Here is a 21,901-nt window from a genome sequence, read left to right as displayed (position 1 = left end):
CTTCCCTACTTCTTTATAAGCATTTCCATTAAACTATGAAAGATTTCAGATTTAAATAGATTTTAAAAAATGGTGACTAGAACCCAAACTATAAACATTTTAAATAATAAATAAGTATTTGTAAGTTTCCATTTTGTGCAAAGTCCTGAGCTGGGTGCTAGTTGATGCTCAAAACAGAGTAAGAAAATTTTGCTCTCAGGGAACTTATCTTAGAGACGAAAAGATATATATAAAAACACTAGCAGTGTGATAAGCGCCAAGCAAGTGGTAAAACCTACGTTATGGGACTTTGGTGGCAGACATGCTCCTGTGAACCCCCAAGTTCATAAAAAGCTTCCAGAGGAAAAGATCTGGAGCAGAGTTGGGTTTCAACTTCTTGTAAAGGAGGATAAAGGCTCTCCAGGAACCAGGATATCATAAGTGATAAGTCAAAGTGTGAACAAATGAAAAAGGTTAAAAAGTATAAAAACAGGGGTAAAAGATAAGTGAGAAAAAGTAAAAAGTCAAAAAGGTGTATAACTATTCCTCATTTACTGGTAAAGTCAGCAGGTATGTGTTGTATTAAGAAGAATCACTTGGCCGATTACACTACCATTTATATTCTGGCATTTTCAACAGGGAACCACTAACTGACCAGGATCCAGGTGTTCTCTCAGGAACATCAACTCTAGAATTTGAGGGCGTTCTCTTAGCGTCTCTGGACTTCAGTTTTCTAATATTGAAAATAATATTGGAATTATGTTTGCTCAGTTCTTATGACGGTATATATAACAGATATATAATTTATTGTTGTTGGTGTTTAGTTGCTAAGTCACGTCCAACTCTTTGTGACCCAGGGACTGTAGCCCACCAGACTCCTCTGTCCATGAGATTTCCCAGGCAAGAATGCTGGAATAGGCTGACATTTCCTTCTCCAGGAGATCTTCCTGCTCCGAGGATTGAACCCACATCTCTTGCATTGGCAAGCCAATTGTTTACCACTGAGCCACCGGGGAAGCCCCGTATAGATTGTTACACAGGTTATTATGTATATAATCATATTGGATAATACATTCTTTTGTCATTTCAATGAAGGGTGATAAAAAAGATAATTATGTAAGCCAAAAAATCCATTTACAAAAGTAAAATAAATGGAAAGGGTTATTAACATGATCTTTAACTGCTTCATTTTTCTTAGATCTTCTCAAGGACTTTCTAGCAAAATCTATCAACCAATTTGCTCTGGAGTTTAGCAAAAAGCTAGCTGAATCTGCTGAGGGTAAAAATATCTTCTTTTCTCCCTGGGACATCTCAGTTTCCTTGGCCATGGTGTATTTAGGCACCAAAGGGACCACTGCAGCCCAAATGGCCCAAGTGAGTAAGAAAGATCAACTATCCTCTATTGTCTTAAAATGAAATGTTTCTTTGGCTTTCACTTTCATTCCTCTCCTGAAACCCAAATAATCCACATTTTACAATCATGTCTTCCAAAACAAAAGACACACAAATTTTTCAGACCTTAAAAATAAGTCTGAGAAAGTGAATCAACTGACAACTGTTTCTAGGAAAACCATTTAAGAAGCCCTGTTCTCTGACAAAATCAGTTGGAGAGATGAGGTTATTAAGTTTGGTTCAATGTTAAAAAAAAAAACAAAACATTATTTTGATTGTTAAAATATTTCAAGAAAGTGACGGCTCATACTTTAATAGCGTTAGTCATCATCTTTCTAATCTTGGAAGGGTTTCCTTAAAAACACAAATAGAGGACTTCCTTGGTGGCCCGGTGGTTAAGAATCTGCCTTCCCGTGTAGGGGACATGGTTTGATCCCTGCTCAGGGAAGATCCCACAGGCTGCAGGGCAACTATTGTAGCCTGTGTGTCTAGAGCCTAGACTCCAAAACAAGGGAAGCCCCACTTAGAGAGTAGCCCCCAGTCACCTCAACTAGAGAAAGCCCACACACCTGCGTGAAGCAGCAAAGACCCAGCGCAACCAACAATAAAAAAATAAAATAACAAATTGATTTTAAAAGACACAGATAGAAAAATCAGGTGAAGTCTGTTCCTCGTGCTTTATTTGATTGTTACTTTGTTCAGTTCCTGCTTGTCTGGACAAATCTAACGAATCCATGAAGAACATTAAAATAGCAGAACAGTATTATTGTATAAGCAGTTATTAATTTGATATGAACATTCTCAAATCAGAGTGTGTATGTGTGTGTGTAGCCTTATATATCAAAGTGAAAGTGAAAGCCACTCAGCAGTGTCTGACTCTGTGTGACCCCATGGACTGCAGCCCGCCAGGCTCCTCTGTCCATGGGATTCTCCAGGCAAGAATACTAGAGTGGGTTGCCGTGCCCTCCTCTAGGGGATCTTCCCAACCCAGGGATCGAACCCAGGTCTCCTGCATCGCAGGCAGATTCTTTACCAGCTGAACCACCAAGGAAGACCTTATATAGCAAAACATATATAATCTAATAGCCATATATATGTGTATCTATGCATGTGTAAACATAAATGTGTGTGTTTTAAATAAAAATAGAAGCAAATAAATTCAGCTCTATATAGGAATATATATATATACACACACACACACATATATATATATATAAATTCAGCTCTCTATATATCCATATCAGTCTACAGCAATCGAAAGGCCAAGGATAGAATTCCCACCCAAGAGAGTGGCCTCCATGACAAATATGGAAATGGGACAGATAATAATTCTGAATGAGACAGGCAGGGGACATATTCTGTCAGTTTGAACTGAGAATATCTCCTTAGTCTTGTAATTTATAAGATACTGCATGGCTTAAAAAGAGCAATAACAGAATCTTGGTTCACAGAAATATCCTGGTTCACAATGAGTTAATAATAGGCTAATTATGAAAAGGTTTAACTATGAATGTGATAGATTTAATCTTAGATAAGTTTCAATTTGGTCCATTTCGTATAAATGTATTGCTGGATGTTGCTTACCCTTGTTTTATTTCAATGCTACTTAAATATTAACAGCTTCAGTTTGAAATTAATGATTTGTCTAGGCAACCCCTTTTTTGCTTTTTTCTATGGTAAGTGGTTCCAGTCTGTCACCGTGTGTCAGCAGAAACTTTGGGGAAAAAAAGACATCATTCCCTTCTGTGAGCTGCAGCCAGGATGTGTGCGGGAGATGGCATTATAGCCTTGTTTTCTCTTCTTGGACAATTTAACAGAAACACAGAGTCCACATCCTTGCTGTGAATTTTCACATAAATGCTGGATGAACGCAGTGACTCTGACTCCATCATCAGATGGTGGTTGGCAGTGAGAACTGAACTCCTTAAGTAGAAAAAAGAACTAAAATTCCTGAATTTTCCAGATAACTGGGGCAATGGTGGCTTTTGCTTAAATTGGCTACATGATGCACTTAGTTGAATATATAACTTTCTTCTGAAAACAATGATAGATAAAAAGGAAACATGGAAAACATGAGAATTTTACATCTAAGACTATTCCCAAAGTTATTTTCAATGTCTTATGCAACATATTAAAGCAAAGAAACTAACCATTTAAATTCAACTTAAAATTTTATTTAAAAGCAGCTCTTGGTTTTAAAGAGTTAGTTCAGGTAACTCACCATTTAAGTCAAATCAGAGCTCCCTTGGTTCATTAATCGTTTGTTTTGCAGCTATAGGAATGACTGGCTTGTAGTTACTGATGTGTATTTCAAATGATCACAGCTCTGCAAAATGTGCTAATGTATTGCCTTTTTATTGAAATTACCGATTCTTCAGTTTAGCAGAGACCAGGAGCAAATTTTGTCTTGACAGTGAAAAGAAAAGGAAAAAGTTATGCCTTATATTTCTATATCCATTTGATAAATAAAGAGAAGGTATTTTTAGCATTTTTATCTTGGTGGCTAAATTCAGCAACCTTTAATAGGTAATTTTTCTTAGAAAAAGATATTAAAACTGTGTGAAAATTGTAGAGTACACAATGTCTACACTTTTTGAAAGAGTCATATTCTTTCCCCTTATCTCTCCCTTTTCTTTCCCTTCAGAACTATTTCACTTTCAACCTTGTTCTTATCTTTGCAAACTAAGTGTGAAGAAAAGTGTGCTTCAACAACTTTTATATCTTGCACTAACAATGCTAAAGAAACAAATTTTACCTACTGTACAATTGATTTCAGCATTTGTTCATGAACATGAAGTCATTTCTTTCATTCTAAGTTGCTCATATACACATAGCTCTTTTTCAACATTTTTATTTGACCAATGTTTTTTTTTAAAGGAATTCAGTGTGGGCAAGCCTGAAGAAATACACTCTGATTTCCAGACACTTCTTTCAGAAATCAACAGTTCCAACCTTGCTTGCATACTTAAAACCGCCAACAGGATCTATGGGAAGAAAACTTATCCATTCCATAAGGTAAGTGCAAACATCATATTTTAAGTTCATGGGAAGAAAGACCCATGTGAGATCAATCAATAAACTCATTGTACTTTTCTCCACAGACCCCATGGACAATCTTAATGTATGTGGTCAGTATTTCTGATAATCATTTAGACTGACCAATGTGTCAAGTTATAAAGGAAACCCATAATGTATCTCAAACCACATCTAGTGATCAGAACTTTATGCCCAGAATAAAGGGATACAACCTTTACATGGTTTATATAACCCCTGGGTCAGCATTTGTTTCATGGGAAATAGAACAAAAGATCTAGAGTTGTTCCATATGGTAAGTCTGAAGGAGCAGAAGGTGGAATGGTCATCGGAGTGTGGCTGGAGACTCCGTCCTCAAGAGCGAAGCTGACTTTGGGATCAAATAAATCACTTCACATCATGACTTTAGAAAAGATTCTTTACATGCAGTGAAGTCAACTACTCTTTATTTGAGGGTTGAGACCCCACAATGCAGATCCTCAGAGGGGTCGATCCCAAACCCAGCCAACCATTCACCTCTTCCGTGTTGGTCCATCACATTCTTTGGCACATTGCGCAACAGAGCCAGAAGGCCCGGATGCCCAGCGGGTAAGAAGTAAAGAACCTGAATAGGATAGGGGGATAGCACCAGCTGTGCCGTGGTTAAGACTCCCGGAATAAGATCCCACATGCCACACGGCCAATATATATACGGATGTGGAGGCTTCCGAGCTGTGGGAGGCGGGCCTTCCTTCTACAACTGCAGTTTTGCATGGCTAGTCTGCATCCAGCTAAGTTTACACAGGGGAGTTTGATTTTCAACCATTGCTGGAATATGGAAAGATTGAAGAAATCAATGGGCTGGGAGTTTGCAATTATCCATCTAGCTGGTTTTTTTTGTTTTTTTTTTTTTTTTTGATAATCTAAATAGACTTGATTGATCAGCTTTGGGGGAAAAAATCTACAAAAGGAGATTTTACCTATATCTTCCAGAAATATGTAGAAGACGTGAAAACATACTTTGGTGCAGAGCCACAGTCTGTGAATTTTATGGGAGCTTCCAACCAAATCAGAAAGGAGATCAACTCTTGGGCTGAAAAACAGACTGAAGGTAAGCTTTCTCCAAGGTGATCACCCGTGTATTTTCTAAAAGTATCACTTTGCCATTTTGAGTTGTGTTATGTGTTAAGTATGTGCATTTCTTAAATAGAACTGTGGGCACATTCTACTTATTCAGAACACTTGTTTTTATTCTAAGTCTTATCTAAAACAGATAAGGCAACCATTTTATTAATACCAAGTAAACAAGAGAATGATCAGATTCCACTAATTTCAAAGAGGATTCTAGAGAAATGCAAAAAATTCTGGAATACTGCTACACATGTGGTTTCTAAAGAAAAGTAGCTGCTAATGAATAATTAAAATGTGGCATTCAATATACTATATACCTTTAAGTAAGTTTCAGAATAAGGTCATATATTAACTTAGAGTATGAGCTAAACTCTGGTAACAGAGATTCAAAATATAGTAATTTAGTAATAAGACAGAAGTTTGTTGTCGTTATTGCTATTCTGTTGCTAAATCATGTCTGACTGTTTGCAACCCCATGGATTGCGGCATACCAGCCTCCTGTCCTTCACCATCTCCCAGAGTTTGCTCAGATTCATGTCCAAAAAAGATAGGAGTTTATCTCTGACCTAACCATCACAAGATCGATAAGCATTCTGTTCCCAGAGGCCATCCAGAAACACAATCTTGTGAGTTAGCCCTGCATCTTCAAGATGGGGCTTTTATATTTGTCTAAGATGATTCTTGGGCTGCCCTGGTGGCTCAGCAGTAAAGAACCCACCTGTCAATGCAGGAAATCGGCTTCAATCCCTGGGTTGTGAAGATCTCCTGAGGAAGGACATGGCAACCCACTCTAGTATTCTTGCCTGGAGAATTCCATGAACAGAGGAGCCTGACAGGCTACAGTCCATGCGGTCGCAGAGTGGTACATGACTGAGCACGTGCACACAGGAGATGATTCTTCACATCTGTCAGTTTCACAATCAGCAGGAAATAGGGAAAAGAAAGCCTCTTTGCTTTTCAGCAGATGCCCTGAAACTTTCACACATCAATTCTACTCATATCCCAAACTTGGGAACCTGATACACTTTATGCTCTGGTGACCATTTTGCCTTAGCTTGCCTGGGAATTTCCTGACTTTAGTATCTGAAAGTCTCAGTTTTGGACAAACCAAGATAGTTAATTGCCCGGACTTGTAATAAAAGATGAATCCTAACTCCCTAAACTGACATAGAAGCTCAGCGTGACCACGGGGTCTTGCCTGTCTCTCTACTTCAACTCTTGTCATTCTCTGACTCAAAATTAATGCTCAGGAATTCTAAGTGACACAGAATCCTGGAAGATTCCTGTGCTATCTCACGACCCCACATACTTGCTCCTGTGCCCCCTCAGTCTGAAACTGTCCCCTTTCCTGCCACTCCTGGCCCCCTCATGGCCATTGGATAACAACTCAGGGCTTCCCTCAGGGATAAGAGCCTTCCTACTTGCTCTCAAAGCCCCTTTGGGAAACTTTACCTTGACACTTACCACGCTGTTCCCCAAATTAACAATTGTTCAGTTGTTCACTGAAGTCCCTGCCTCTCTCACTAGATTCAAAGACTCAAGTGCAGTAATATTACCTTATTCGAGTTTCTGCTTTGAATCACTAACACATAACAGCCTCGCTCATGGTAGTTGCTCTGAACATTAATGTTTGTTGAAGGGAACTGAGGAAGCTGGCAGCCCTAAATTCTCAGTTCTTTTTTCATTGAACTAGTGACTCAGAAGCCATGCTGAACCAGGAGTGACTGTTTTCCCTAACTTATGCCTGATTTGGATTCATCCAAATGTGAGTCTGGTTTGAGAATTATAGATTAGCCTGTATTTACAGAGAGAAACTACTTGCCTTGTTCCAGTCCTTATGAGAAGCAAATGTGATTGTATAGGCAAAAGCACATTGAAACGCACAACACGGACTCAGCAGAGGAGCTGGCTAAGTCACTTCAGTCATGTCCGGCTCTTTGCAACCCTATTGACTGCAGCCCGCCAGGCTCCTTGGTCCATGGACTTCTCCAGGCAAGAATACTGGAGTGGGTTGCCAAGCCCTCCTCCAGGGGAATCCTCCTGACACAGAGATCGAACCCATGTCTCTTATGTCTACCTGCATTGACAAGCAGGTCTTTTCCACTAGAAGTAGAAGCAATTATAGTGCCAGAGCTAAACTAAATCTCAGCTCTCAAATTCCTACCCACTGCCTACTTGGTTCTCTGGAAGACAGGAGGGGGCCTTACGGACAGGAAGGCAGGGAACAACTCATGTGCTGTCTTTCACCCCAGCAAAGCCTTTCAGAGCTGAGTAGAGAGTAACTGTCTGATGCTCACAAGACTGGTTTGCGTAAGGGTTTTGCCATCTTCCCCATATAGGCTGATGCACTCAAGGAGCATGACAGAATCCATTTCGCCAGCTCACAGAGCTGTCCAGATCTTCTTATGATGATAGAAATGGCCATAAATCTGAGGGCTGCCATAGCAAATGACCACAAACTGTGTGGTTTCAACCAATAGAAATATATTCTCTGATAGTTCTGGTGCTTCCTAGTGGCTCAGTGGTAAAGAATCTGCCTACCAATGCAGGAGATGCAGGGTCCATCCCTGGGTTGGGATGATCCCCTGAAGAAGGAAATGACAACCCACTCCGGTATTCTTGCCTGGGAAGTCCCATGGACAGAGGAGCCTGGTGGGCTAGAGTCCATGGGGCCGAAAAGAGTCAAACATGACTTAGTGAGAAACAACATAACAACAACATAGTTCTGGAGGCTGCACATCTGAAATTAAGGTGTTAACAGGGCTCTGTTGTTCAGTCGCTAAGTTGTATCTGACTCTTCACAACCCCATGAACTGCAGCACGCCAGGCTTCCACTCCTTCGGAAAGTTTTAGGAAAGAAGCCATCCCATGCCTCTCGCCTAGATGCTGATGGTTGCTGGCAAACCTTGGCTTGTAGAAGCAACTCTCTGATCTCTGCCTTGTTGATACATGGCTTTCTTTTTTTGCTCTCCTTTGTCTCTGTGTTTTCACATTCTGTGTGTCTGTGTCTGAATTTCCCTCCTTTTATAAGAACACCAGTCATTGAATCAGAGCCCCAGCCTAATCCAGTATGACTTCATTTTCACTTGATTGCACCTGCAAAGGCCTTATTTTGAAATAAGATCACAGTTACAGAGACTGGGGGTTAGGAATGAACGTATCTTTTGGGGAGGACAAAATTCAGCCCATAACAGTAATATTCTCCCCCCAAATGCATAACCTAAATATTATCTTGAGGAAGCATCAGACAAATCTGAACTGAGAATTAAGCATTCTACAATTATTTTTTTCGAAAGTATCAAGGTCATGAAAGACAAAGAATGAATGAGGAACTGCCTCAGATTAAAGAGGACTAAGAGGAAATGACAGCTGAATGCAACTTGAGCCCTTGGATTGATTTCTGGCCTAGAAAAAAAGGACACTATTGAAACAACAGATGACATTTAAATAGGGGACACCCCTGGCAGTCCAGTGGGGCTGGGATCTTGCCTTCCAAAACATGGGGTATAGCTTTGATCCTTGGTCAGGGAGCTAAGATCTCACATGACTTGTGGCCAAAAAACAAAACATGAAACAAAAGCAGTATTGTAACAAATTCAGTAAGAACTTAGAAATGGTCTACATAATTTTTTTTTTAGAAGAAGAAATCTAAATAGATCTGTTAATATTAAAAGTATTCTATCAATACTGACTTCCTGGTTTGAATCCTTGTGATTATGTTGCCATTTAATGGTATTTCATAATCATCAGTTTTATAAGTGTGGCATTTCACCAGGACATAACTATATCATCTGGAATCTGTCCCTCTGCTTCTGTAGGAAAAATCCTGAATATCCTACCTGATGATGCTGTGGAGCCTACAACCAGAATGGTTCTGGTAAATGCCCTTTACTTTAAAGGAGTCTGGGAACATCAATTCTTAGTCCAAAATGCCACAGAAAAGTCTTTCAAAATAAACAAGGTAGGAGCCTGTTAATAACCAGTATGCATTTTATAAGACATTGCAAATGAAATTCTATTCTAAGTTCATTCTATCTGAATATATGTTCCTGTAAACTATGGCTCTTTACTCAGGCAGGGACGAATGACCTAAAAGCCCCAGTTTCATCCCATCTGGACATTACCCTTTCATTATTTTATTCTCTGAAAATAGACCATGCACATATTTTATCCCTCACCCTTTGCCGCGACTATGGTAGAGTGGGTGAGGCAGTTACTGCACTTATTTCCTAGGTTAGAAATGCAGTGTGGCTAAGTGACTAGATTCATTTCAAGTTTATTTATTTTGATTGCATTACAATTTCTCTGGTCAATAGAGGAAACAACCTTTAAATGTCCAGTGTGTGTGTGTGTGTGTGTGTGTGTGTGTGTATGTGTGTGAATCGCTCTTTGTGACCCCACAGACTGTCGGCTGCCAGGCTCCCCTTTCTATGGGATTTTCCAGGCAAGAATACTGGAGTGGGTAGCCATTTCCTCCTCCAGGGGATCTTCCCGACCCAGGGATCGAACCCGGGTCTCCTGTGTCTCCTGCAGTGGCAGCTGGATGCTCCACCGCTGAGCCACCGGCAAAGCCCCAAGTGACTAGAGCTGTGCTTCAGTTAGCAGGCTGCTAGAACCAAGATTCCACGTTCTTCACTTGCTAGTTCTGTTCTTGTTCTACTAAACTAGCACTATCTTATACCAAACTCTTACTTTTCCAGAAGAAAAAGAAATAAAACACATTGTAAAAGCTCATCTCTTTCTTTGAGGTTTCCCTCTGGGCTGGCACACAGAACACTTGTTTTTCTAGTAGGAACTTACTTCAGTAACAACAGAGGTTAACGGAAGTTCACAGATACACCCAAGGGCTGGGTCTTGGGACTTGAGTGGAAACAAGGATTCAAATATTGTCAGGATTCATTCTCTATCAATACTTTGGCCACCTGATGCAAAGAGCTGACTCATTTGAAAAGATCCTGATGCTGGGAAAGATTGAGGGCAGGAGGAAAAGGGGACGACAGAGGATGAGATGTTGGATGGCATCTCTGATCCAATGGACATGAGTTTGGGTAAACTCCGGGTGTTGGTGATGGACAGGGAGGCCTGGCGTGCTGTGGTCTATGGGGTTGTAAAGAGTCAGACACGACTGAGCGACTGAAATGAACTGAACTGAAGTGATTCTCTATCTTTTCAACTGTTTCTCCCATCCTTCTTCTCTCAATCTGAAGTCTAACCTCCATTCTAGAGACCAGTTTGATAGGTCACATTCCAAATTCCTAGGTAAGGAACTGACTGGCTGAAGTTTGTGAAAATCTCTTAGTCCTGGGTGGATGATCTCACTTAAACAGTGCTGCTGAGAACCATATGGTTGTGTGCAATAGGCAATTTTCAGATAATCAGTGGGGTACGGATGGAGAAGGGACTGAATTTACAATCCAACAGACTAACTGGAAATAAGCTGGATAGTTACTTGGGTTAATAAAATCACTAGGAATTTTCAGCTGTAGGTGATAGGAAAGCATTCCAAACCAGTTCCAGTGACATGAGAATTGTATTAGTGTTAGCTCAAGGGCTTTCCTGATGACACAGTAGTAAAGAACCCGCCTGCCATTGTGGGAGATGTGGGTTCAATTCCCTGGTCGAGAAGATCCCCTGGAGAAGAAAATGACAATCCACTTCAGTATTCTCGCCTGGGAAATCCCATGGGCAGTGGACACTGGCGGGCTACAGTCCATGGTGTCGCTAAAGAGTTGGACATGAATAAGAGACCAAACAACATCAAAGCAACTAAGAGGAACCAGGAGTGGGACCTCTAGAGTCTCAAACATAATCTGTTCTCTCTGCCCCTACCCTTGACCCGTCATTATTGCTCTCATTCTCTAATTATGTGAATTCTCTAATTCTCTATTAAAGATGGAATTTATCCACATGACAAGGGAATATGACTGCCCTGTATTCTAGCTTCACAGCTCTACTATTAATACAGAGAGAGTCTTGGCTGCTAGCTCTAACAGAACGCTCCCAAGAAGACTCTGGTTGGTCCTGCTCATACGCTTATCCTTGAGACAATCATTTCATCACAGAGCATCCTGAATGAACAGCCTGGTCACATGACCACTACCTTAGCAGAAAGGTAGGACTGAGTGATTGACATTTAGTTCCACATAAAGTGGATAAATAACAAGTCTACAATGTCTGAACTGCAGGGTTTTACTTTTGTTTACCATTGGCTTTACTAACATTTCATAATGTCATGTATCCACCATTACAGTATCATACAGAATGATTTCATTGTTCTAAAAATGCCCTGGACTCAACACATTCATCCCTCTCTCTAAGCCTCTGGCAACTGCTGATCTTTTTACTGTCTCTATAGTTTTGCCTTTTTCAGAATGCCATATAATTGGAATCACATAGTATGCAGTCTTCTTAGACCACCTTCTTCCACTTAGCAATATGTACTTCCTCCAAGCCTTTTTGCAGCTTGACAGGTCATTTCACTTTATTGCTGAATAATCTCCCATTGTAAGGATGTAAGAGTTTGTTTATCCATTCACCTTTCTGAAGGGCATTTTGGTTCTTTCCAGCTTTTGGTAGTTACACTAAAGCTGCTATAAGCATTTGTGTGCAAAATCTTGTGTGAACATGTTTTTGACTCATTTTGGTGACCACCCAGGGGCACAGTTGCTGGATCACGTGGTAAGGTCGTGTTAGCTTTGTGAGAAACCGCTGCACTGCCATTGGGTATGACTAACACTTTGCATTCTCACTGGCAGAGAATGTCAGTTCCATCTTCACTAGAGGTTTGTGTCATCCCAGTTTTGAAATTTTAGCCATTCTATTATCTGTGAAGTGGTATCTTCTCTTTTAATTTGCAATTCCCTAAGCACATAGGATTGAACATCTTTTCTTATGCTGTAGGTCTTCCTTTGGTGAGGTATCAGTTCAGATCTTTTGCCTATTTTTAAAGTAGGGTTCATTGCTTTATCATTGTTGAGTTTTAAGAGTTCTTCACAAATTTTGGATACTGAAATTTGATCAATTTGATCAATACTGATACTTGATCAAACATGTGTTTTGCAATTCTTATCTCCTAGTTTATTGCTTGGGTTTTCATTCTCTTAGTGAATTTCAGTTTTCTGATATTAAACTGAAGCAAAGTGAAGTCGCTCAGTCGTGTCCGACTCTTTTGCGACTCCATGGATTGTAGCCCATGAGGCTCCTTGGTCCACGGGATTTTCCAGGCATGAATACTGGAGTGGGCTGCCATTTCCTTCTCCAGGGGATCTTCCCGACCCAGAGATCGAACCCGGGTCTCCCGCATTGTAGGCAGACGGTTTACCATCTGAGCAACCAGGGAAGCCCTTGATATTAAAATGATATTAAAAGACTGTCTCAAATGTTTGCATATGAAATGCAACTTAGTTTCTGAATCATTGGCCTTTGCATAGTTTGCATAAGATTATATACTCTTTTAAGTGTTTGGTAGAATCAGGCTTACCATGATTCATAGAGGATGGCATAATGATAAACTGTCAGAGAAAGAAACTCCCACATCATGTATTGATGATGTTATCCAGTAGAACACATATTTCCAGAAAGCAAGGTTTGTATAATTTTATTCAGCATTTGGCAGAGGCTCACCATCTTTGACAGTGTCTCAGACGACTGGGAACCAATGTTGCTAAAGAATTAAGAATTTGGTGAGAGACCTCCCCTGTGATTTTGCTGCATATATTCTACAGACTACAAACAAACCAGTGCAAATGATGTTCATGAAAGAAAAACTTCAAGTATTTTACATAGAAAACCCACATGCTGTGGGCCTTCAACTCTACTATGAGAGCCCTGACCTCAGTCTGCTCATACTACTGCCATTAGACATTGGTGGACTGGATCAGGTAAAGGGATCAGTCTATTCATACCTCCTTCCTTTCCTCTCCCCTTTGGTAACATTTGTTTTCTCTCTATGAGTTGGTGTCTATTTTGCAAATGCAAGCAAAGTCGCCTTAGTCATGTTTAACTCTGTGCCATGGACCCACCAAGCTCCTCTGCCCACGGGATTCTCCAGGCAAGAATACTGGGGTGGGTAGCCATTTCCTCCTCTAGGGGACCTTCCCGACCCAGGGATCGAACCTGTGTCTCTTATATCTCCTGCATTCACAGGCAGGTTTTTTTTACCACTAGCACCACCTGGGAACATTTATTTGCATGGAAAAAATAACTTTTAAAAAGAGACATCAGTCTGACATGAAGATGATTCTAGTGTTTATCCCTCCTGTATGGTATTTTCACATATCACTTAAGCTTTACAAAACTTTGTAAGGTTGATGTTACTATTCCTCAGGAAGGTTAAACAGTCTACAGACACCTTTAGCATTGGGTAGTCACACAAACAACAGCTAGAGATATTTATCATGAGTAACAAAGCTGTGTAGATTGATCATAACAATCTTTCAGGTAGTATAGGTCTTTTTCCTCCTTCTGGCAGAAACTACCACATTAGACATAAATTTTAAAACATTAAACAAAGTCTAAAACATTTTTTAAAGAACACTTTTTATCAAGTAAACACTCTTCAGAAGATATAGTCTGTATCAGTGCATCTTCAAGTTATTATTTAAGTTGTTCATCAGTTAAATATCTCTTAAGCCTGATTTTGGTCAGACCACATTTCTGAGCAATTCACACGCAATAAGTGGTCTGTCTTTGCCTTGTGCCTAATTTTCATGTGTGCCAGATTGTTTATATTTTTGCTTCCACTGCCCTACTAGTGTTTAGAAAGATTTCTAGGTAGTCATAAAATTTGTGAAATTGGAGAGGATGGTAAAAATAAGACCAAGTGTGAATATTAAATGTTAGAGTTACATCATTATAAGATAAGCCTTTTTTTAGAAAATGCAACTTCCTGACCTGAAAACATTGTCACTTAATGCACATCATTTACATATGTGTCTTTGATAGCAATATTTGGATCTAGAAAACTTCAAAGTAGCAAAATGATAGCAATATTTGGATCTAGAAAACTTCAAAGTAGCAAAAGCATGTGCTTTAAACAAACATGTTATTTAAAAAATCAAACATTGCTTTTTATCCTATATATGTACAATATGTATATATACATATATATTTATTGTTTCAGAATTTTAAATATCAAGAGAAGAAGCAGCTTCAAAATCACTATTTAAAAAGTTATTACTCTTAAGATAGGATTTTCTTTTCTTTACTTTTCTTTTTTTTCCGTGATTTATAGCTACTAGTGTCATACTGGTGTGACTATAGACATTTTATTTTATCTCAGATTTTGTTTTTGAAGGATTGTGTACTGTGTTAATAAAACTAATTTAATACATTAGCTATTAAATGAGTTTATTAGTTAATAAACTAGTTTTAAATTAGTTAAACTAATACAAATAATTTCAGTTGTGTCTGTCTCTTTGTGACCCCATGGACTGTAGCCCACCAGGCTCGAACCCACATCTCACATCTCCTGCATTGGCAGGGAGGTTCTTTATACCATTTAGCTCCACCTGGGGAGCCCTCTGAATAAGCTAAAGAAAAGTGCAAATGAAGTCGCTCAGTCCTGTCTGACTCTTTGAGACCCCATGGACTGTAGCCTACAGGCTCCACCGTCCATGGGATTTTCCAGGCAAGAATACTGGTGTGGATTGCCATTTCCTTCTCCAGATCTTCCCAACCCAGGGATTAACCCGGGTCTCCGGCATTGTAGGCAGACGCATTACCATCTGAGCCACCAGGGAAGTCTTACGGCTTAAGGCAAGTTAACCCAGGAAAGCAAACCCATTCCCTCACAGGCGAGGCCTTCTGCAAACAGTCTTGGAGGACCAGGCGCTAGCCTCCACCGCCAATCCGTCTGCTCTCGGCCCGGGCAGGGAGATACACGAGAGGCTCAGCCTCCGCCCACGGGCCAGGCGCTGCACGGGCCGGGCCATCTCCCCGAGTTCTGAGTCACCGCCGGAAGCCTGGCCAGGACTCAAAGCGGACGTGAAACATCCACGGAGCTGGAAGAGCCGCACCCGCCGCAGCAGGAATCTCCCAGGTACCCGGTCTGGGGTGGGGGAGGCTCCCGAGCCCTCCGGGTCCCCCGGCGGCCGCCTCTAGCCTGGAGCTCCCGTGGAGAGATTAGGGACGGCGGGAGGCCGGCGGCACCGCGGGTCAGAGCAGGGAGGTGGAGAGGACCGGGGGAAGGCCCGCGGCGGTGTCCGGGCAGGAAAGCCGCGGGGCTGGGGTCGGGATCCCGGCCCGCGTGGTTGGGGCCTCAAGGGTGTCTCCAACGATGGGACTAGGAGGCCCGAACTCTGGAGTGCAGACCCGCCTTGGGTCACGGGGTGGTCGCCGGAGTGGGGGCGACACGGGCCAGGTGACTCCACTGCGCTGCGGTTTGCCGGCAGGGAGGGCGCGGCCGGGAGCCCCGCCGCGGCTGCGGTTCTGGGAGGAGGACCGGCAGGAGCCCCGGCGGCGGGAGGGGGGTGGGATGGGCGGGTAAGGGAGAGGGGAAGGGGGGAGGGAAGCCCGTCAGCTCTTTAATTACTATAGTGCTTTTCCATTAATAGTTTTGTTTTCCCGGGGGAAAAAAGGAGGTTAACAGACCATGTATTGTTCTAAAGTCTGTGCTACTTCTAACAAGGGGGGGAGGGGTAGCGGGGGGGGGGGGGGGCGGGACGCAGCGGGAGGTCTGTGGCGCCCACCACAGCCTCGCCTGGAAAACTCCGGGTGAGGAGTGAAACCTCCGGTGAGCTCAGGGAGGTGCCGGGTCCCTGCTACCTCCAGATCCGTGCCGGCCCCCAGCTTATTGGGTGTAACCAGCCCCCCTCCCCTCCCCTCCTCCACATTCTTCTCTGTGTTCCTCCTCCCCTCTGTCCCTCACTTCTGTCCCTCCCTTCTGCATTTCTTCCTTTTTTTTTTTTTTTCTTTAACATCTTTCCATCTGTTCTTATTTGTGGGCGCCTCTGTGTTCCGCTGCGCTTAGGTCGCTCAGCCCTGTCCGACTCCTTGCGACCCCATGGGCTCTACCCCGCCAGGCTCCTCTGTCCATGGGATTCTCCGCGCAGGAATGCTGGAGGGGTTGCCATGCCCTCCTCCAGGGGATCTTCCCGACCCAGGCCTCCCGTTGTATTGCAGGCGGATTCTTTACCAGCCGAGCTGCCAGGGAAGCCCTCTCTCTCTCACGTGAAACAGCTTCCTCCCGTCTCCCCCTGCTCAGCAGTCACAGTGTGGATTGCGCACTCCCCGATACCCCAGCCCCCTGGTTCCTGTCCCACTAACTCTGCTGAGCGATTTGAGGTTCGAACTGCCACCCTCCACCGCTCCCCGGTCCAGCCTGGGGTGCTACCTTCCTGTCCTCCTCCATCCTCCCCACTTCCCTGGTCCCTCACTCATGTCCAGTTCTCCCAGGATATCAGGATTGCTGGGTCCCAGTCTCTTGGCTTTTCCTCTCACTACCTGCGAAAATTGGAAATTCCCCAGAATTTTTTTTTTTTCGTTTTTTTTCCTCTTAGGCCTCCACTTGTGCATTCTAATTTCGAGGTTCCTGAAATGTGGATGCAGACAGGGCTGTCAATCTCTTGCTCTAGACCTTCTACTCATCTTAAGTCCCCTCCCTATGTTGACAAACACCCCCAGGCTGTCATTGTTACGGGATCCCTTGAAATGGTGTGTTCCACTCATCTCAAACAGAATGTAGCACCTTCCCCGTTCCAAGTTGACTCATATAACTTCCTGTGGATGGTGTCCCACCTTCTGCTGGATTAGCTAAGAGCCTCTGCCTGGGACTAGGTCCTCCTGCTTATCCTCAGGTGATCAGCCCCCCAGCCTGGCTGTTCCATCTTCCACTCTCTAGTGAAGACATTTCCTCTGCGTTGGGGAGTCGCTAGTCAGTAGCAGGGGTCCCCAGTATTTTGGCTTTTTTTCTACACCAAACCATGAGCCACAATATTTTTCTAAAATTCATATAAAGCCTTTGTTTGAAAACAGTGCCTGGCTTCCTAGATCATAGCTCAAGTCCCAAACTCTCAACCTGGTGTATGGGGCACCTCCTTCCTGTCTCAGGCGCTGTCTCTGGGCCCCAGGCAGACCACACATTTCCTGTCCATTCCGTGCACCTGCTGGCCCTGACACTCACTGCCTTCCAGAGCTCCTGCCAGTCTTTGAGAATCAACTTACTGCTCCCCTTCTCCTGGGCTTCTGAAGAGATTTCTTTCTGCTTTACTGTTGGCTTCCTTAGCGCTTTGTTGTTTATCCTGGATCAGAGTACAAGGCTGACTTAAAACCAGGCATTTATGTGTGTGTATCTTCCCAAGGGTGGGGGCTCCCAGTTTTTGCAGAAATCAGTACTCTAGAAACCAAGTACCACACTCGGAGAGTTGGAGAATCAGGTTTATTATGCTGGTGGACCCAAAGGACTGAGGACACTCCAAGCTCTGAGCCCTGAACAAGGGATTACAGAGTTTTTATAGACAGACTATTGTGGACAACACTAGCTGTTAATAGAGTGGTTTAAACTAAGGGGTTTCACACACGCGGGAACCGTGGTCAAGATGGGGAGGAGGATGCCTGACCTTTACACAGACAGGCATGATGCATGATGAGTTTGCAGGGGCCAGACAGCTGAAAAGAGCAGGACAAGGACAAGTGAGATAAGCTCCAGTTCTTAGTATTGTAAGTGCCCACTTCCTGAGACCACGTGACCTGCGTGATCCAGACTTTGCATGGAGCAAGCTGAGTTACAGAGGCAGAAGGAGCAGGAAGTTACATAAAGTTTTAACTTTTCCTCTTCACAGTCAGGAATTATGGCCTTTGTTTTTTTACCTTTTTTTTTTAATCCTCCAAAATCTTATAAGGAAAGTTCGACATAAACACTCTTTGAACAAATTCACTTTTGGATGTATGTATGGGTTGGATGTATGTATGCCTGGATAGCTCAGTCTGAAAGCATCAGACTTTTAATCTGAGGGTCCAGGGTTCATGACCCTGTTTGGGCGTCTGTGTTTTTTGTGACCTCATGGGGCAATGGTAGCACATCTGACTCCAGATTTTTGGGCTTCCCCGGTGGCTCAGATGGTAAAGAATCTGCCTGCAATGCCAGAGACCCAGGTTCAATCCCTGGGCGGGGAAGATCCCCTGGAGAAGAGAACGGCTACCCACTCCAGTATTTTGGCCTGGAGAATTCCAGGGAGTGTATAGTCCATGGGGTCGCAAAGAGTCAACATGACTGAAGCAGATGAAGCAGGGAGGTGGCAGGCATTCTGCCCCAGGAGGAAATGATGCTGGATACAGTCAGTCCCCCTCTCTATCAGAGGTTCTGCTTCCGCAGAACCAACAAGAGACTCCAAATGTTTGGGAAAAAAAAAAAAATCCAGGAAGTTCCCAAAAGCCAAACTTGAAATTGCACCCTCTGGCAACTATTTACATAGCATTTTACATTGTGTGAGGGATTATAACTAATCTAGAGATGATTTAAAGTAGACAAGATGTTGTGTGTGGTTTGTATGCAAATACTACACCATTTCATAGAAGGGACTTGAGCATTTTTGGATTTTGGTATCACGGGGCTCCTGGAACCAATCCCTCACAGATACTGAGAGACATCTCCTTGGAAACAGAAGGCTTGCTTTTGTGCTTGAATCTGCTAGTTTCTTCTGAGACTGGAGGACAGTATTTAATTGTCCTGACATTGTTCACCTGTAGAAGGAAAACGAGTTTAATGCCAATCCATTTTGTTGGCTGGAAGTAAAATCTTTTACCGGTGTGAGCTGGGACACATCTGAGAGGTGCGTGTGAGTGTGTGCAAGGGTGTTTCAGTGCTTGGGGGACATGATGATGGAAAATACTCGGCTGCTGACTAGTACCCTGATGTTGAAAAGGAATGGAGGTGAGGAGATGTGATGAAGAAAGGGGAAATGTGAGAGAAACCTGAAATATACATTTACAATTAAGAGCAGTTAAAATGTAAAGAGGGAATTAATGTGATATTCCAGTTCATTCCTTTGCCTGTGCAGATTGGACAACCACACACACACACACACACACACACATGCACACCCACTCACCTGCATAAGCTTATGCCAGCCTCACCCTGGCTCCTGTAACACAAAGAATGTTGCTCACCATCCAGTTCTACAAGGATCTAGTGTTTAGCTGCTGCAGTCACTGGCTGACAATGCACCCTGAACAGAATTCAGAATGAAAAACATAAGCCATGTTTTTCATGGCTTATGATAAGCCAGTCTGTACTTTGGGAAAACAGGCTCCTTAGAGATTTCACTGGAAAAAAAATTAATAAGCCGAGATTCTTGCATCTTCCCCTATATCACAAAGCACTAAAATCACTAGCTTTGCTCTCTGGTCCTCGTGACCAGCAGTGACCTTTTACTGAGCTGAATGACTCATTCTGTAGCCCAAATCATGCTTTTCCGCCTGCCTCCTCGGAGCTATGTCAGAGAGCCTATCTCCCTTACTGTAGTCCTCAGTAAGATCCTGAGTAACACTTAACTCACAACTTAATGTCATGTTGTGCATTTTTCTGTTTCGGTCCACAGTCCAAAGCTTCTATGCTCCTGTAAAATCCAATCCAAATTTATTCCTGTCTTTCATCTCCAGGTACCCAATTCTCTCCTTCTTTGAATCTCTTTGGTGCCACTTTCTGGTAGGTGCAGTGCTATCAAGTTTCAATATCCCTCTTGGCTTCCCTGGTGAGTCAGCCGGTAAAGAATCTGCCTGCAATGCAGAAGACCCCGGTTCGATCCCTGGGTCGGGAAGATCTCCTGGAGAAAGGAATAGCTACCCTCTTCAGTATTCTTGCCTGGAGAATTCCATGGACAGAGGAGCCTGGTGGGTACCATCCATGGGGTCACAAAGAGTCTGACACGACTGAGTGAATACCAGTTTCCTGGCTCCTAGGTTTTTTTTTTTGTTTTTTTTTTTTAATTTTTTTATTAGTTGGAGGCTAATTGCTTCACAACATTTCAGTGGGTTTTGTCATACATTGATATGAATCAGCCATAGATTTACACTTATTCCCCATCCCGATCCCCCCTCCCATCTCCCTCTCCACCCGATTCCTCTGGGTCTTCCCAGTGCACCAGGCTGGAGCACTTGTCTCGTGGGAGAAAATAATAGCAAATGAAGAAACAGACAAAGGATTAATCTCAAAAATATACAAGCAACTCCTGCAGCTCAATTCCAGAAAAATAAATGACCCAATCAAAAAATGGGCCAGAGAACTAAACAGACATTTCTCCAAAGAAGACATACAGATGGCTAACAAACACATGAAAAGGTGCTCAACATCACTCATTATTAGAGAAATGCAAATCAAAACCACAATGAGGTACCATTACACACCAGTCAGGATGGCTGCTATCCAAAAGTCTACAAGCAATAAATGCTGGAGAGGGTGTGGAGAAAAGGGAACCCTCTTACACTGTTGGTGGGAATGCAAACTAGTACAGCCACTATGGAAAACAGTGTGGAGATTCCTTAAAAAACTGGAAATAGAACTGCCATATGACCCAGGAATACCACTTCTGGGCATACACACTGAGGAAACCAGATCTGAAAGAGACACATGCACCCCAATGTTCATCGCAGCTCCTAGGTTTTTATTTTGTGTCCAGAAGTGGCGAGGAGGCAGGCTGGGTCCTGTCCTGTGATGGGACTTGCCCACTGCAGGTACATCAGTCTTCCAACTCCTGCAGCCCTCAGGTTTGAACCTTGCAGCTGAAGTCTCCGGAGAGACTTACTGAAGTGAGGGCAAAGAAAAACAACAGTTTGTCCCTCTCTTAAGTATATTAACTATAGAGCACTGTTGTATTTTCTTGGATGACGTTTTAGTACTTTTTTTCCTGCCAAACTTTAAGGAATCTGTACTGGATGGGACGGTTTTATACTTACCGGGTGATTGTCACACTTTTTTTTTTCCTACCCTGCTTTTGTTTCTTTTAAGCCAAAGACATCTCTTGAAAAAATTTCTTAGAAGCTTCAAAGGAACCATTCAACAGTGAGGAGGCTCAGGTTGAAATGTTGCCCTTCCCCCGTACACCCTTCACTTTCCCCTTCTGCCCCACCCACTCCAAGACCTAATGAGATTCACTTTCAGGATGGTTTCAGGAAGCCCGTCAGTCCACTGGGAGACTGAAAGACGAAGGAGCAGAGGGTGACCCATCTGCTTACAAAAATGAACAAAGGCATGATGGCACTTATCTCTAGGGAGAGCTTCCAGTACTTTTGATTTTGCTTGTTTGCTAGTTTTTCAAACTGGAACATATTATTCTTTACAATTTTTGAGTTATAAAGATACATATACATTTTTAAAAAGGATCACATAATAGAAAAGATGAGTTTATAGGATCATGGGATTATGGGTGATGATTTGTCCTTTTATTTTCCA

At 42.7% G+C, this 21,901-nt stretch overlaps 3 protein-coding genes across 4 annotated transcripts in view; all 3 read left to right on the top strand.

The window, feature by feature from the left end:
- Window positions 1–1,238: 1,238 nt before the first annotated feature.
- Window positions 1,239–15,461, top strand: LOC122684839 (serpin B10-like). Its single transcript, XM_043889271.1, has 5 exons — window positions 1,239–1,353; window positions 4,249–4,386; window positions 5,377–5,494; window positions 9,333–9,475; window positions 15,309–15,461. The coding sequence occupies exons 1-5, from the start codon at window positions 1,306–1,308 to the stop codon at window positions 15,459–15,461; spliced, it is 600 nt and encodes a 199-aa protein (XP_043745206.1). The 5' UTR covers window positions 1,239–1,305.
- Window positions 15,198–21,901, top strand: part of LOC122684837 (serpin B8) — a 23,641-nt gene continuing 16,937 nt past the window's right edge. Inside the window, exon 1 of one of the 2 annotated variants that reach the window (XM_043889266.1) lies at window positions 15,198–15,553. The gene's annotated coding sequence lies outside the window, so the exon portion shown is untranslated. Of the gene's footprint in view, window positions 15,554–20,292; window positions 20,344–21,901 lie in introns of those variants that run through there. The other variant, XM_043889267.1, reaches the window with a different exon arrangement.
- Window positions 16,002–20,158, top strand: LOC122684838. Its single transcript, XM_043889269.1, has 2 exons — window positions 16,002–16,135; window positions 16,180–20,158. The coding sequence occupies exons 1-2, from the start codon at window positions 16,106–16,108 to the stop codon at window positions 17,263–17,265; spliced, it is 1,116 nt and encodes a 371-aa protein (XP_043745204.1). The 5' UTR covers window positions 16,002–16,105; the 3' UTR covers window positions 17,266–20,158.

The sequence above is a fragment of the Cervus elaphus genome, chromosome 27, assembly GCF_910594005.1.
Source record: "Cervus elaphus chromosome 27, mCerEla1.1, whole genome shotgun sequence".
NCBI lineage: Eukaryota > Metazoa > Chordata > Mammalia > Artiodactyla > Cervidae > Cervus > Cervus elaphus.
This window is presented reverse-complemented; position numbering and strand designations above follow the sequence as displayed.